This window comes from Oncorhynchus gorbuscha, linkage group LG17, assembly GCF_021184085.1.
Source record: "Oncorhynchus gorbuscha isolate QuinsamMale2020 ecotype Even-year linkage group LG17, OgorEven_v1.0, whole genome shotgun sequence".
Classification (NCBI taxonomy): Eukaryota; Metazoa; Chordata; class Actinopteri; order Salmoniformes; family Salmonidae; genus Oncorhynchus; species Oncorhynchus gorbuscha.
In genome coordinates this window covers 5,563,982-5,582,101 of record NC_060189.1, presented here as the reverse complement: position 1 = coordinate 5,582,101, position 18,120 = coordinate 5,563,982, and the positions used below count along the sequence as shown (strand labels likewise).

At 44.6% G+C, this 18,120-nt stretch overlaps 1 protein-coding gene across 1 annotated transcript in view; it reads left to right on the top strand.

Annotated features, from left to right (window-relative positions):
* Positions 1-16,453: 16,453 nt before the first annotated feature.
* The window catches only part of xdh (xanthine dehydrogenase), a 64,880-nt gene continuing 63,213 nt past the window's right edge, over positions 16,454-18,120 (top strand). The window contains exon 1 of the mRNA XM_046307878.1: positions 16,454-16,720. Coding sequence (XP_046163834.1) covers positions 16,622-16,720 — 99 coding nt within the window. The 5' untranslated portion in view covers positions 16,454-16,621. The remainder of the gene's footprint in view (positions 16,721-18,120) is intronic.

The following is an 18,120-nucleotide window of genomic DNA, read 5'->3' as shown; positions in this document are numbered from 1 at the left end:
GTAGTTTTGTTAAATAGAAAACCCAGACATATGGCAGCAGATCCACAAGGTCTGCCATGAGAGGTGACTGTATAGTTCCCTTAAAGGAAAAGCACCTTCAGTAAATCCACTTTCTCTGTGAGAGCTTCCCATGTCTGGAATACACTGCCATCAGACACACATAACTGCACCACATATCACACTTTCACAAAATGCTTGAAGACATGGCTAAAGGTCAATCAGATTTGTGAACATGGTCCCTAGCTGTGTGTTGCCGCTTTCCATGTTGTCTGTTGTCTGTAGCTTGTGAGGTGTGGAAACACTTTGTTGCTTTTATGAATTTGATCTTGCGGTTTTTTGTTCTATGTTGTTCTGTCTGTATGCTACGTCTTGCTTGTCCTATGTTGCTCTGTCTGTATGCTACGTTTTGCTCTGTGTGTGCTTGCTGCTCAAGGTAACAGAGAATATGGCCGCTTTGAGGATAACACAGAGTAACATGTGGAATTGGGGAAGTTAAACGTGTTCCTAGAGCTCTGTCTAGGAGTAACGTGGAGTTGGGAAAGTTAAAGCTGTTCCTAGAGCTCTGTCTAGGAGCTACATGTGAAATTGGGGAAGTTAGGTTAAGTATTGAGATAAACTTTTGTTATTGACCAAATACTTATTTTCCACCATAATTTTCAAATAAATTCATTAAAAATCCTACAATGTGATTTTCTGGATTTGTTTTCTCATTTTGTCTGTCATAGTTGAAGTGTACCTATGATGTAAATTACAGGCCTCTCTCATCTTTTTAAGTGGGAGAACTTGGTGGCTGACTATTATATATATATAATAAGGCGGAGTCAGGCGCAGGACACAGGTATGAGTAATAATCAGAGAATTTACTCAAAAATCAAGCAATGTTCCAACAAGGAAAAACACTAATATCCAGAGTACAAAATAACGAAACCACATGACTACGACAATCACGCACAAAACAGAAGGGGAAGCCAGAGGGTTAAATAAGGAACATTGATTATGGAATGGAAACCGGGTGTGTATAATGAAGACAAAACAAAGCGAAACATAAATCGGTGGTGACCGCCGAACGCCGCCCCGAAAAGCCGGTGACGTCGACGACCGCCGAACGCCGCCCCGAAAAAGGAGAGGGACCAACTTCGGCGGAAGTCGAGGTCTTGACACAAGTTGAATTGAATTGTCATCTCTGACTCTCACTCTGTTTTGGCATATGACTCATTCATTCATTCACTCATCTATTTTCAATAATACATCATGTCTTAATCTTAGCATTGGCATCTCTCTCCCCTGTGTTTTCCGTATTTCTAGCTGTCTCACACGCCTCATGCCAAGTCTAGCTCTTTTTTAGTGTCAGTGAATGTTTATTAAGAAGGTGTCTGGTCTGAAACACCAAAAGAAAAACAGGACGGGAGGTCAGTGACAGACAGCCACCTCATGAGTACACTACTCACCATGCGTGACCACAAGGCTGATCGATAATCAATAACATGCTATCATGTGTGTGTCTCATGTCATCTCCCGCCTCACATCCCGCCGTGACACATGATTATACTGTGTGTCATCCTCATATTCAGTCTGAAGCGGGACTTTTTAAAATCTATTTATGCTTATATCAACACAAGAGTTGGGTTCTAGTCGTGTACAGACATATAACGGAACCAGGGACGCATGGAGTTGAACTTTAAAAGGTCTAGAGAGTATGGAGTTCAACTTTAAAAGGTCTAGAGAGTATGGAGTTCAACTTGAAAAGGTCTAGAGAGTATGGAGTTCAACTTTAAAAGGTCTAGAGAGTATGGAGTTCAACTTGAAAAGGTCTAGAGAGTATGGAGTTCAACTTTAAAAGGTCTAGAGAGTATGGAGTTCAACTTGAAAAGGTCTAGAGAGTATGGAGTTCAACTTTAAAAGGTCTAGAGTGTATGGAGTTCAACTTTAAAAGGTCTAGAGAGTATGGAGTTCAACTTGAAAAGGTCTAGAGAGTATGGAGTTCAACTTGAAAAGGTCTAGAGAGTATGGAGTTCAACTTTAAAAGGTCTAGAGAGTATGGAGTTCAACTTGAAAAGGTCTAGAGAGTATGGAGTTCAACTTGAAAAGGTCTAGAGAGTATGGAGTTCAACTTTAAAAGGTCTAGAGAGTATGGAGTTCAACTTTAAAAGGTCTAGAGAGTATGGAGTTCAACTTTAAAAGGTCTAGAGAGTATGGAGTTCAACTTTAAAAGGTCTAGAGAGTATGGAGTTCAACTTTAAAAGGTCTAGAGAGTATGGAGTTCAACTTTAAAAGGTCTAGAGAGTATGGAGTTCAACTTTAAAATGTCGCTAGAGAAAGACAAAAGGAGACAGAGAGAGAGAGTTACAGGGTGACTGAATCAACATAATCGATAACGTATCAGTCTTCACTGACAACAGTAGAGTGCGCAAACCACTGTCCTAAACATGTCGTACCTGACCTACGGAGACTCATCACAACATGAGCGGAGATGAACTTGTTTTCAAAGGTAAGATTCACAACGTTTCTTTCCAAGTCAACTTGATCAACAGGTGTTCAATAAGCCACTGATAACGGTGATTGATTCTGCTAACACTTTATTGAGACTATGCTTAAAGATCTATACATTTGATATTTATGAATTTGAAATGTATTGGTTAAACAAATGCATAACACGATGGAACGTTGCTTCTTCGATCTCAGAGGCTTTATCCGTAATTAATCGCCATGAGAACATTTTGCCTGTTCAGAGTATGTATTTGGAAATATATATTTCATACATGTGTACACGTATAACATGATATACAATATATATGTTATCTCTCCAGATAACAGAGAAACATGCTGATCCAGAGATGACACTGCTGATATACCTCTGGAGAAAGTGTATCCTGAAACACCTCTCACACACAGCCACAGGAAGTAGGGGTGTTGAGGGTTCTGATTTAATACCATAGCCACAGGAAGTAGGGTGTTGAGGGTTCTGATTTAATACCATAGCCACAGGAAGTAGGGGTATTGAGGGTGCTGATTTAATACCATAGCCACAGGAAGTAGAAGTGTTGAGGGTTCTGTTTTAATACCATAGCCACAGGAAGTAGGGGTATTGAGGGTGCTGATTTAATACCATAGCCACAGGAAGTAGGGGTGTTGAGGGTGCGGATTTAAAACCATAGCCACAGGAAGTAGGGGTGGTGAGGGTGCTGATTTAATACCATAGCCACAGGAAGTAGGGGTGTTGAGGGTGCGGATTTAAAACCATAGCCACAGGAAGTAGGGGTGTTGAGGGTGCGGATTTAAAACCATAGCCACAGGAAGTAGGGGTGGTGAGGGTGCTGATTTCATACCATAGCCACAGGAAGTAGGGGTGGTGAGGGTGCGGATTTAATACCATAGCCACAGGAAGTAGGGGTGTTGAGGGTGTGGATTTAAAACCATAGCCACAGGAAGTAGGGTGTTGAGGGTGTGGATTTAAAACCATAGCCACAGGAAGTAGGGGTGTTGAGGGTGTGGATTTAAAACCATAGCCACAGGAAGTAGGGGTGTTGAGGGTGCGGATTTAAAACCATAGCCACAGGAAGTAGGGGTGGTGAGGGTGCGGATTTAATACCATACCTTTCTAGCTGGTCTACAGAGAGATTTGACCCTTCTAGCTGGTTTACAGTGAGATATGACATTTCTAGCTGGTCTACAGATAGATATGACCTCTCTAGCTGGCCTAGTCTGATAGATATCACCTTCCTCTCTCTCACTGTGTACCTGTCCTAGTCTGATAGATGTCACCTTCCTCTCTCTCACTGTGGTACCTGTCCTAATCTGATATATCTTACTTAGGATAGGATAAGTAATCCCTCTCACCCCCCCCCCCCTTTAAGATTTAGATGCACTATTGTAAAGTGACTGTTCCACTGGATGTCATAAGGTGAATGCACCAATTTGTAAGTCGCTCTGGATAAGAGCGTCTGCTAAATGACTTAAATGTAAATGTAAATGTATGTCTACAGAGAGATTTGACCTTTCTCGCTGGTCTACAGAGAGATTTGACCTTTCTAGCTGGTTTACGGTGAGATATGACCTTTTTAGCTGGTCTACAGATAGATATGACCTCTCTAGCTGGTCTACAGATAGATATGACCTTTCTAGCTGGTCTACAGATCGATATGACCTCTCTCGCTGGTCTACAGATAGATTTGACCTCTCGAGCTGGTCTACAGATAGATATGACCTCTCTAGCTGGTCTACAGATATATATGACCTTTCTAGCTGGTCTACAGATCGATATGACCTCTCTCGCTGGTCTACAGATAGATTTGACCTCTCGAGTTGGTCTACAGATAGATTTGACCTCTCTAGCTGGTCTACAGATAGATATGAACTCTCTAGCTGATCTACAGATAGATTTGACCTCTCTAGCTGGTCTACAGATACATTTGACCTCTCTAGCTGCTGTGCACGACTGGAGAGAGAATGGTGACTTAATGAATAACACGGACTGTTATGTGAGTGCCAGGTTTGAGCCTGTTAATGTTGTACTGTTGTTGTCCCCACAGGGAACCTGTGTCGCTGTACTGGTTACAGACCAATTCTGGATGGGTACAAGACGTTCACCAAAGTAAGACCACACAACCACACAACCACACCCTGAGTGTCATACAGCCTCCTGAGGTTGATTAAGGATCATCGCCTTCCTCCTGCTTTCACTTCCAGTATTTATTCTCCATTCTGTGGTGTGTGTGTGTGTGTGTGTGTGTGTGTGTGTGTGTGTGTGTGTGTGTGTGTGTGTGTGTGTGTGTGTGTGTGTGTGTGTGTGTGTGTGTGTGTGTGTGTGTGTGTGTGTGTGTGTGTGTGTGTGTGTGTGTGTGTGTGTGTGTGTGTGTGTGGTGGAAAAGGGAAGATAAACGGCTGCTGCATGACCAACAGAGTAGAGACCAAAGGATACACTGACGAGAGTGTCAGCGTAAGTATTCTCATTCAATAGACAAATCAAATCAAAATCAAATCAAATGTATTTATATAGCCCTTTGTACATCAGCTCATATCTCAAAGTGCTGTACAGAAACCCAGCCTAAAACCCCAAACAGCAAGCAATGCTGGTGTAGAAGCACGGTGTCTAGGAAAAACTCCCTAGAAAGGCCAAAACCTAGGAAGAAACCTAGAGAGGAACCAGGCTATGTGGGGTGGCCAGTCCTCTTCTGGCTGTGCCGGGTGGAGATTATAACAGAACATGGCCAAGATGTTCAAATGTTCATAAATGACCAGCATGGTCCAATAATAATAAGGCAGAACAGTTGAAACTGGAGCAGCAGCAAGGCCAGGTGGACTGGGAACAGCAAGGAGTCATCATGTCAGGTAGTCCTGAGGCATGGTCCTAGGGCCCAGGTCCTCCGAGAGAGAGAAAGAAAGTGAGAATTAGAGAGAGCACACTTAAATTCACACAGGACACCGAATAGGACAGGAGAAGTACTCCAGATATAACAAACTGACCCTAGCCCACCGACACATAAACTACTGCAGCATAAATACTGGAGGCCAACCCAGACAGGATGACCACATCAGCGACTCAACCCACTCAGGTGACGCACCCCTCCCAGGGACGGCATGAGACAGTGTGCAGAGCCATGGTTGACTGGGAACATTTCTGGCACAAAATGGTGAGATATTACCATCATGCTGGTCTATAGAGCTGGTTTACAGAGAGACATGGCCTTTCTAGCTGGTTTACAGAGACTTGAGCTTTCTAGCTGGTTTACAGAGACATGACCTTTCTAGATGGTCTACAGAGATATGATCTTCCCAGCTTGTTTACAGATAGATATGCCAATTCTAGCTGGTCTATAGAGAGATATGACCTTTCTAGCTGGTCTACAGACCTGGTTTACAGTGAGATATGACCTTTCTAGCTGGTCTACAGTGAGATATTACATTTACATTTACATTTAAGTCATTTAGCAGACGCTCTTATCCAGAGCGACTTACAAATTGGTGCATTCACCTTATGACATCCAGTGGAACAACCACTTTACAATAGTGCATCTAAATATTTTAAGGGGGGGGGGGGTGAGAAGGATTACTTTATCCTATCCTAGGTATTCCTTAAAGAGGTGGGGTTTCAGGTGTCTCCGGAAGGTGGTGATTGACTCCGCTGTCCTGGCGTCGTGAGGGAGTTTGTTCCACCATTGGGGAGCCAGAGCAGCGAACAGTTTTGACTGAGCTGAGCGGGAACTGTACTTCCTCAGTGGTAGGGAGGCGAGCAGGCCAGAGGTGGATGAACGCAGTGCCCTTATTTGGGTGTAGGGCCTGATCAGAGCCTGGAGGTACTGAGGTGCCGTTCCCCTCACAGCTCCGTAGGCAAGCACCATGGTCTTGTAGCGGATGCGAGCTTCAACTGGAAGCCAGTGGAGAGAGCGGAGGAGCGGGGTGACGTGAGAGAACTTGGGAAGGTTGAACACTAGACGGGCTGCGGCGTTCTGGATGAGTTGTAGGGGTTTAATGGCACAGGCAGGGAGCCCAGCCAACAGCGAGTTGCAGTAATCCAGACGGGAGATGACAAGTGCCTGGATTAGGACCTGCGCCGCTTCCTGTGTGAGGCAGGGTCGTACTCTGCGGATGTTGTAGAGCATGAACCTACAGGAACGGGCCACCGCCTTGATGTTAGTTGAGAACGACAGTTTGTTGTCCAGGATCACGCCAAGGTTCTTAGCGCTCTGGGAGGAGGACACAATGGAGTTGTCAACCGTGATGGCGAGATCATGGAACGGGCAGTCCTTCCCCGGGAGGAAGAGCAGCTCCGTCTTGCCGAAGGTTCAGCTTGAGGTGGTGATCCGTCATCCACACTGATATGTCTGCCAGACATGCAGAGATGCGATTCGCCACCTGGTCATCAGAAGGGGGAAAGGAGAAGATTAATTGTGTGTCGTCTGCATAGCAATGATAGGAGAGACCATGTGAGGTTATGACAGAGCCAAGTGACTTGGTGTATAGCGAGAATAGGAGAGGGCCTAGAACAGAGCCCTGGGGGACACCAGTGGTGAGAGCGCGTGGTGAGGAGACAGATTCTCGCCACGCCACCTGGTAGGAGCGACCTGTCAGGTAGGACGCAATCCAAGCGTGGGCCGCGCCGGAGATGCCCAACTCGGAGAGGGTGGAGAGGAGGATCTGATGGTTCACAGTATCGAAGGCAGCCGATAGGTCTAGAAGGATGAGAGCAGAGGAGAGAGAGTTAGCTTTAGCGGTGCGGAGCGCCTCCGTGATACAGAGAAGAGCAGTCTCAGTTGAATGACTAGTCTTGACTAGATATGACCTTTCTAGCTGGTCTACAGTGAGATATGACCTTTCTGGCTCGTCTATGGATGGATATGACCTTTCTAGCTGGTCAACAGTGAGATATGACCTTTCTGGCTCGTCTATGGATGGATATGACCTTTCTAGCTGGTCTACAGATAGATATGACCTTTATAGCTGGTCTACAGATAGATATGACCTTTCTAGCTGGTCTACGGATAGATATAACCATTCTAGCTGGTCTACAGATAGATATGACCTTTATAGCTGGTCTACAGATAGATATGACCTTCCTAGCTGGTCTATAGATAGATATGACCTTTCTAGCTGGTCTGCAGGGCTGGTCTGCAGGGCTGGAGAGACAATGGTTTTGGATGGAAGCCAGATGATTGGTTGTTCCAAAGTTTGAACATGACTTAGTGAATAACATGGACTGTTATGTCACCGTCCTTTCTGTATACACAGAGCTAAAATGACTTTTACATAACTATCAGCACATTCCGTGATAAAAGCACCAAATTTGGCGGAGAGGTAGATTAATGTACTGAAAGGTTTTAAATATCGGTCCATCTCAGTTCTGGCCCCTGGGGGGACGTATCACCAGTCTGATAAAGTAAAGGTTGAATAATATAATTAAATACATAAACACATGAAGGAAAGAGTAGCTTGGCAGATGCAGGAGTTATCAACACACAACTGACAGGAACAACTCCAGGGTCAAGTCATTGTTTCCTGTACGAATCTTGAGTCAAGTTAAGCTTCCAGTATGACTCCCTGGTCTCGTCAATGCTTCCAGTTTGACTCCCTGGTCGAGTCATTGCTTCCAGTATGAGTCCTGGGTGGATTTAAGCTTCCAGTATGTCTCCCTGGTCAAGTCATTGCTTCCAGTATGACTCCTGCATCAAGTTAAAGCTTCCAGTAATAGTCACAGTGGTAATTCATACTAATATTTTATTTTCCTGTCTTGAATTGAGGGGATGTGTCAATTTCTCTGTTTCACTTCCAACTGTCTCTCTTTCATTTCATCTGTCTCCTTCTTTCTCCCCTCACCAATGTACATTTTGACATTTAGACCGATTTGAACCACACATCAATGACAGGTTTGAGCCAGGTAATGTTGTACTGTTGTTGTCCCCACAGGGAACCTGTGTCGCTGTACTGGTTACAGACCAATTCTGGATGGGTACAAGACGTTCACCAAAGTAAGACCAAACAACCACACAACCACACCCTGAGTGTCATGCAGCCTCCTGAGGTTGATTAAGGATCATCGCCTTCCTCCTGCTTTCACTTCCAGTATTTATTCTCCATTCTGTGGTGTGTGTGTGTGTGTGTGTGTGTGTGTGTGTGTGTGTGTGTGTGTGTGTGTGTGTGTGTGTGTGTGTGTGTGTGTGTGTGTGTGTGTGTGTGTGTGTGTGTGTGTGTGTGTGTGTGTGTGTGTGTGTGTGTGTGCGGTGGAAAAGGGAAGATAAACGGCTGCTGCATGACCAACAGAGTAGAGACCAAAGGATACACTGACGAGAGTGTCAACGTAAGTATTCTCATTCAATAGACAGTCTGCAGAGCCATGGTTGACTGGGAACATTTCTGGCACAAATCATATGTACTATTCTACAGATACACGATAAATAGCATATTGTCTGGCTGCATCACCACTTGTTAAAGCTATCGCTTGTGTCTTCCACCGCAGGCGGCTCCTCTCCCTGTTCGGGCGGCTCCTCTCCCTGTTCGGGCGGCTCCTCTCCCTGTTCGGGCGGCTCCTCTCCCTGTTCGGGCGGCTTCTCTCCCTGTTCGGGCGGCTCCTCTCCCTGTTCGGGTGGCTCCTCTCCCTGTTCGGGCGGCTCCTCTCCCTGTTCGGGCGGCTCCTCTCCCTGTTCGGGCGGCTTCTCTCCCTGTTCGGGCGGCGCTCGGAGGTCGTCTACTCGCTGCCACCGATTCCTTTTTCTTTCCTGTTAGTTTTGCCTTGATTGTTTTGACCTGTTACGTATTTGTTGTTAATTTTTGGCCTATTAGCTTCCCGCCTGCTTTTGTGTTTATTCTCCCTGTCAGTGGTGAGATTATTGTGGTTATTCTCCCTGTCAGTGGTGAGATTATTGTGGTTATTCTCCCTGTCAATGGTGAGATTATTGTGCTTATTCTCCCTGTCAGTGGTGGGATTATTGTGGTTATTCTCCCTGTCAGTGGTGAGATTATTGTGCTTATTCTCCCTGTCAGTGGTGAGATTATTGTGGTTATTCTCCCTGTCAGTGGTGAGATTATTGTGGTTATTCTCCCTGTCAGTGGTGAGATTATTGTGCTTATTCTCCCTGTCAGTGGTGAGATTATTGTGCTTATTCTCCCTGTCAGTGGTGAGATTATTGTGCTTATTCTCCCTGTCAGTGGTGAGATTATTGTGTTTATTCTCCCTGTCAGTGGTGAGATTATTGTGGTTATTCTCCCTGTCAGTGGTGAGATTATTGTGCTTATTCTCCCTGTCAGTGGTGAGATTATTGTGGTTATTCTCCCTGTCAGTGGTGAGATTATTGTGGTTATTCTCCCTGTCAGTGGTGAGATTATTGAGTTTATTCTCCCTGTCAGTGGTGAGATTATTGTGCTTATTCTCCCTGTCAGTGGTGAGATTATTGTGCTTATTCTCCCTGTCAGTGGTGAGATTATTGTGTTTATTCTCCCTGTCAGTGGTGAGATTATTGTGTTTATTCTCCCTGTCAGTGGTGAGATTATTGTGCTTATTCTCCCTGTCAGTGGTGAGATTATTGAGTTTATTCTCCCTGTCAGTGGTGAGATTATTGTGTTTATTCTCCCTGTCAGTGGTGAGATTATTGTGCTTATTCTCCCTGTCAGTGGTGAGATTATTGAGTTTATTCTCCCTGTCAGTGGTGAGATTATTGTGCTTACGTTTTTGCTGTCTGTTATTTTCCCTAGTTTTCGGGACATACCTGTTTATTGGTATTTTTGCCTGTTTGTTGGCTAGACCCAATTTAATAAACGTATGGAAGCACTGCTCTCTGCGCCTGACTCCACACCCAACACTCCTAGCTATATACAGCATGGTATTTTATCACATGGCGCTACAAAAGATAGTGTGTAGGCCCCAGTACACCACTGGGGTCAAGCTTCCTGCTATTCAGTACCTCTATACCAGGCGGTGTCAGAGGAAAGCTCTAAAACATATTTAAAGACTCCAACTATAGACTGTTCTCTTTGCTGCTGCACGGCAAGCAGTACCAATGCACCAAGTCTGGAACCAACAGGACCCTGAACAGCTTCTACCCCCAAGATTTCTAAATAGTTAACCAATAGTTAACAGCACATTCAGAAAGTATACAATCCCCTTCACTTCTTCCACATTTTGTTATGTTACAGCCTTATTCTTGTAACGTGTGCGCTGGGAGTCAGGACGCAAGTTCAGTGAGTGAATCATTTAATTAACGAACTAAACATAATTCAAAACAATAAACATGAATATCACACAGACATGAAACAGAAACAGTAAAAACTTCTGAGGAAGGAACCAAAGGGAGAGACATAAATAGGGCAGGTAATCAAGGAGTCCAGGTGAGTGTCATTAAGCGCTGGTGCGTGTGACAATGGTGACAGGTGTGCGTAATGATCAGCAGTCTGGTGACCTAGAGAGGGAGTATTCGAGACAGTACCCCCCCACCTGATGCGCTGCTTCAGCCGCAGGACGCCGACCACAGGGATGATCCCAGGGAACAGGAGCAGACCGGCCCCCTCTGCCGAAGCGCGGGAACCTGTCGAGCCGGCTGGGGCACGTTAGCCCAGTGACCTAGAGCGGCGAAGAAGAAGCAGACGAAACAGTACCCCTCTCCGATGTGTTGCTTCAGCTGCAGGACGTTGATTAGAGGGACGTTCCCGGGGATCAGGAAGGGACCGGTCACCTCCGTAGAGGAACAGGAAACTGAGGAGCAGCCTGAAGCGCCGGAGCCTGGCAAGCCAGCTGTGGCATGGGAGCCTGCCCAGGCTACCAAGTCTTGAAAATCTGATGAGGCATGGAAGCCTGATGAGCTAGCTGAGGCATCCTCGGTGGACTCGACAACAGACGCTTGACCCGCCAACCGAGTCTTGACACCCCGATGTACCGGCTGAGGCATGAAAGCCCGAAGAGCCGGCTGAGGCTTCCTTGGTTGCTGCGGCAGTGGAACCCAGACCCGACGTCACCTCCAAAACAAAAACAAAAGAACTCTCCCTGATGCTTCCCTTTGGTGAAGCGTTATTCTGTAACGTGTGGGCTGGGAGTCGGGAAACAAGTTCAGCGAATGAATAATTTATTAAATGAACGAAACATAATTCAAACAGCACACAGACATGAAACAGAAACAATAACACTTGGGGAAGGAACCAAAGGGAGAGACATATATAGGGCAGGTAATCAAGGAGGTGATGGAGTCCAGGTGAATGTCAATAAGCGCCGGTGCGCGTAATGATGGTGACAGGTGTGTGTAATAGTCAGCGGTCTGGTGACCTAGAGGTCAGAGAGGGAGTATATGTGATATTCTAAAATGGATTAAATCGTTTTTGCCCGCCTCATCAATCTACACACGATACCCCATAATGACAAAACAAAAACAAGTTTTAAGAAATGTGTGCAAATTTATTACAAATAAAAAAACGAAATATCACTTTTGGTCATGATCACAGCCTCCAGTCTTCTTGAGCATGGGGAGTTTCTCCCATTTTTCTCTGCAGGTCCTCTCAAGCTCTGTCAAACTTGATTGGGAGTGTCGCTTTACAGCTATTTTCAGGTCTCTCCAGAGATGTTCGATCAGGTTCAAGAATGGGCTCTGGCTGTCTGCTTAGGGTCCTTGTCCTGCTGGAAGGTGAACCTTCACCCCAGTCTGAGGTCCTGGGAGCTCTGGAGCAGGTTTTCATCAAGGATCCCTTTCTACTTAGATCCATTCATCTTTCGCTCGATCCTGACTAGTCTTCCAGTCCCTTCCGCTGAAAAACATCCCCACAGCATGATGCTGTCACCTCCATTCTTCACCGTAGGGATGTAAGAATGATGAAGGCCACTGTGTTCTTGGGGACCTTCAATGCTGCAGACATTTTTTGCTACCCTTCCCCAGATCTGTGCCTCGATACAATCCTGTCTCGGAGCTCTACGGACAATTCCTTCGACCTCTTGGCTTGGTTTTTACTCTGACAGGCACTGTCAACTGTGGGACCTTATATAGACAGGTGTGTCCAATCAATTGAATTTACCACAGGCGGACTCCAATCAAGTTGTAGAAACATCTCAAGGATAATCAATAGAAACAGCATGCACCCGAGCTCAATTTAAAGTCTCATAGCAAAGGGTCTGAATATTTATCTAAATAAGGTATTTCAGTTGTTATTTTTGCAAAATGTTCTAAAAACCTGTTTTTACCCTTTTTTCATTGTGGGGAAATGATGCGGAAAACAGTAAGCGGGTCTGAATACTTTCTGAATGCGCTGAATCCTCTGTAGCTGGACACTCTGCATTGACACTTTCTGAATGCACTAATCCTCTGTAGCTGGACACTCTGCATTGACACTTTCTGAATATGCTGAATCCTCTGTAGCTGGACACTCTGCATTGACACTTTCTGAATATGCTGAATCCTCTGTAGCTGGACACTCTGCATTGACACTTTCTGAATGCACTAATCCTCTGTAGCTGGACACTCTGCATTGACACTTTCTGAATGCGCTGAATCTGCTGTAGCTGGACACTCTGCATTGACACTTTCTGAATGCACTAATCCTCTGTAGCTGGACACTCTGCATTGACACTTTCTGAATGCGCTGAATCCGCTGTAGCTACTCGGACACTGTGCATTGACACGATTTGCATGAACATTTTTTGATTCATCACACACGCTGCTGCTACTGTCTATTATCTATCCTGTTGCCTAGTCACCTTACCCCCTACCTAAATGTAGATATACCTCAAACCCCTGCACATGGACTCGGTACTGGTACCAAGTTATCTTTACTCATTGTGTTTTTATTATCTTCCTGATATTTTTCTATTTGCTTTTTATTTACATTTACATTTACATTTAAGTCATTTAGCAGACGCTCTTATCCAGAGCGACTTACATTTAGCTGGTTATTTATTTATTTGACCTTTATTTAACCAGGCAGGTCAGTTAAGAACAAATTCTTATTTCGGGTTACCAGTCCAACGCTCTAACCACTAGGCTACGCTGCCGCGTTGTTGGTAAGTCTCTGTCAGTAAGCATTTCATAGTTAGTCTACACCTGATGTTATTGGAGCATATGAGAAATCCAATTTGATGTGATACAGGAGGACTTTGGACAACAGCGTAGAGCTGACGACTCTACAGTACACCAAACCCAATTCATTTCATTATGTACTGTTGTTTGCAACCAACAGCAATACAGTGTGAAATGAAACGTGGCCTTAATTGACCTCCAACAGTCATAACCTCTGACTTTTGCTGTATGCACTTTTGCTTTCGGTTTGTTGCTTTAGATTGTTGCTCCTCTAGTGGTCAGAGGTTGTCATAACAGTCATAACAGTCAGAGCTATACTCTGTGGCTACTTAAGGCTTTGAGCCTGCGAGTGCTGATCTAGGATCTGTCTATATAGTCTCATTCGTTAATAAGATTTAAAAATGGCAAACCTGATCCTAGATCCGCACTCCTACTCTGAGATGCTGTTGTGGATATGGGCCCTGATCCTAGATCAGCACTCCTACTCTGAGATGCTTTTGTGGATATGGGCCCTGATCCTAGATCAGCACTCCTACTCTGAGATGCTGTTGTGGATATGGGCCCTGATCCTAGATCAGCACTCCTACTCTGAGATGCTTTTGTGGATATGGGCCCTGATCCTAGATCAGCACTCCTACTCTGAGATGCTTTTGTGGATATGGGCCCTGATCCTAGATCAGCACTCCTACTCTGAGATGCTTTTGTGGATATGGGCCCTGATCCTAGATCAGCACTCCTACTCTGAGATGCTTTTGTGGATATGGGCCCTGATCCTAGATCAGCACTCCTACTCTGAGATGCTGTTGTGGATATGGGCCCTGATCCTAGATCAGCACTCCTACTCTGAGATGCTTTTGTGGATATGGGCCCTGATCCTAGATCAGCACTCCTACTCTGAGATGCTTTTGTGGATATGGGCCCTGATCCTAGATCAGCACTCCTACTCTGAGATGCTTTTGTGGATATGGGCCCTGATCCTAGATCAGCACTCCTACTCTGAGATGCTTTTGTGGATATGGGCCCTGATCCTAGATCAGCACTCCTACTCTGAGATGCTGTTGTGGATATGGGCCCTGATCCTAGATCAGCACTCCTACTCTGAGATGCTTTTGTGGATATGGGCCCTGATCCTAGATCAGCACTCCTACTCTGAGATGCTTTTGTGGATATGGGCCCTGATCCTAGATCAGCACTCCTACTCTGAGATGCTTTTGTGGATATGGGCCCTGATCCTAGATCAGCACTCCTACTCTGAGATGCTTTTGTGGATATGGGCCCTGATCCTAGATCAGCACTCCTACTCTGAGATGCTGTTGTGGATATGGGCCCTGATCCTAGATCAGCACTCCTACTCTGAGATGCTTTTGTGGATATGGGCCCTGATCCTAGATCAGCACTCCTACTCTGAGATGCTTTTGTGGATATGGGCCCTGATCCTAGATCTGTGTCTTGGAATAAATTAGGATTTGTGGAAGTTAAAGCTGATCCTAGAGCTCTGTCTATGAGTAACATGTGACATTTGCATTGCGTGAGAAGGAACCTAAAGTAAATTAAATCTTATTTTGATAATTTCCTGTTGTAGCAGGTAGTTTATTCAAATTTAGTCAAGGTTTAAAAATATTCTTAAATTGGTAATTTATGTTTTAACATTTCTGATTTGATTTCCCCGAAATAAAAATATACCTACCCCTACCAAAATATCTATTAATTATAAGCCGCACAATAAATCAGATTACTTGTTGCTGCGGGATTATTTTCCTGCTATGAGAAACTGATCAAATTATTATCTGGAGACTTATTTAAATACAAATGCTTTGTATTCAAGAAACGTAACTCTTGATACAAACTACAAATCTATTCAATAAAATAAAAAAAAACAATCACACTGTCTGTTCTGATACATTGAATTGTCATCTCTGACTCTCACTCTGTTTTGGCATATGACTCATTCATTCATTCACTCATCTATTTTCAATAATACATCATGTCTTAATCTTAGCATTGGCATCTCTCTCCCCTGTGTTTTCCGTACTTCTAGCTGTCTCACACGCCTCATGCCAAGTCTAGCTCTTTTTTAGTGTCAGTGAATGTTTATTAAGAAGGTGTCTGGTCTGAAACACCAAAAGAAAAACAGGACGGGAGGTCAGTGACAGACAGCCACCTCATGAGTACACTACTCACCATGCGTGACCACAAGGCTGATCGATAATCAATAACATGCTATCATGTGTGTGTCTCATGTCATCTCCCGCCTCACATCCCGCCGTGACACATGATTTTACTCTGTGTCATCCTCATATTCAGTCCAAAGTTGGAGACTTTTATGACGCTTAATCTTCTTGTCTAGTCACATAACGACAGAGATATAGAGGGAAAAGGGACAGACGGACGTAGGGAGTTAAACTTTAAAAGGTAGAGAGAGAGAGAGAGAAGAGAGAGTGTGAGAGAGAGAGAGAGTGAGAGAGAGCGAGAGAGAGAGAGAGAGAGAGACAGAGAGAGGGAGAGTGAGAGAGACAGAGAGAGAGAGAGAGAGAGAGAGAGAGAGAGAGAGAGAGAGAGAGAGAGAGAGAGAGAGAGAGAGAGAGAGAGAGAGAGAGAGACAGAGAGAGAGAGGGAGAGTGTGTGTGAGAGTGAGAGAGAGAGTGAGAGAGAGAGAGAGAGACAGAGAGAGAGAGAGAGAGAGAGAGAGAGAGAGAGAGAGAGAGAGAGAGAGAGAGAGAGAGAGAGAGAGAGAGAGAGAGAGAGAGAGAGAGAGAAACAGAGAGAGAGAGAGAGAGAGAGAGAGAGAGAGAGAGAGAGAGAGAGAGAGAGAGAGAGAGAGAGAGAGAGAGAGAGAGAGAGAGAGAGAGAGAGAGAGAGAGAGAGAGAGAGAGAGAGAGAGAGAGAGAGAGAGAGAGAGAGAGGGTGTGTGAGAGAAACAGAGAGAGAGACAGAGAGAGAGAGAGAGAGAGGTAGTGTGTGAGAGAAACAGAGAGAGAGAGAGAGACAGAGAGACAGAGAGAGAGAGAGACAGAGAGAGAGACAGAGAGAGAGAGAGAGAGAGACAGAGAGAGGGTGACTGAATGAACATATTAATTGTCACAAGATAACGTATCAGTCTTCACTGACAACAGTAGAGTGCTCAAACCACTGTCCTAAACATGTCGGACCTGACCTTCGGAGAGCAGACTAACTGGAATAATCTGACGGATCACCACATGAGCGGAGATGAACTTGTTTTCTTTGTAAATGGAAAAAAGGTAAGATTCGCAACTATTCTTTCCAAGTCAACTTGATCAATAGTTGTTCAGTACTGATAGGTGGGCTGGTAGGGTAGGTTAGGTTACACGTTATTGAGACTATGCTTAAAGATCTATACATTTGATAATTGTGCATTTGAAATATAATGGCCAAAAGATGTTTAACACTATGGGAAACCTTTATTATCTTACTTCTTCATTCTCATTAACTTTACTGTAATTTATCGCCATAAGAACAAATTAACTGATCATAGTATGTATATGATTATGTGGGGAAATACAGTACCTGACAAGTTTGGACACACTGACTCATTCAAGGGTTTTTCTTTATTTTTACTATTTTCTACATTGTAGAATAATAGTGAATATATCAACACTATGAAATAACACACATGGAATCATGTAATAACCCCAACAAGTATTTTAACAAATCAAAAATATATTTTACATTTTAGATTCTTCAAAATAGCCACCATTTGCCTTGATGACAGCTTTGCACACTCTTGGCATTCTCCCAACCTGCTTCACCTGGAATGCTTTTCCAACAGTCTTGAAGGAGTTCCCACATGTGCTGAGCACTTGTTGGCTGCTTTTCCTTCACTCTGCGGTCCAACGCATCCCAAACCATCTCAATTAGGTTGAGGCCAGGTCATCTGATGCAGCACCATCACTCTCATTCTTGGTCAAATAGCCCTTACACAGCCAGCCTAAGCGCAAACCAGATGGGATGGCATATAGCTGCAGAATGCTGTGGTAGCCATGCTGGTTAAGTGTGCCTTGAATTATAAATATATCACAGACAGTGTCACCATCAAAACCCCCACACACCTCCTCCTCCAAGCTTCACGGTGGGAATCACATTTGCGAAGATCATCCGTTCACCTGCACTGCGTCTCACAAAGAACCGTTGGTTGGAACCAAAAATCACAAAAGTGGACAGATTTCCACCGTTCTACAACTGACTTGGTATCCCCCCCTTTCCCTTTCCTCTATGCTTCACGGTGGGAACCACACATGCAGTGTTTATCCGTTCACCTACTCTGCATCTCACAAAGACATGGCAGTTGGAGCCCAAAATCTCACATTTGGACTCATCAGACCAAAGGACAGACTTCCACCGTTCTAATGTCCATCCCTTGTGTTTCTTGGCCCAAGTCTCTTCCTATTATTGGTGTCCTTTAGTAGTGGTTTCTTTGCAGAAATTTGACCATGAAGGCCATTATTCACGCATTCTCCTCTGAACAGTTGATATTGACATGTCTGTTACTTGAACTCTGAACAGCATTTATTTGGGCTGCTATCTGACGCTGGTAACTCTAATGAACTTATCCACTGCAGTAGAGGTAACTCTTGTGTCTTCCAATCCTGTGGTGGTCCACATGGGAGGCAGTTTTATCACA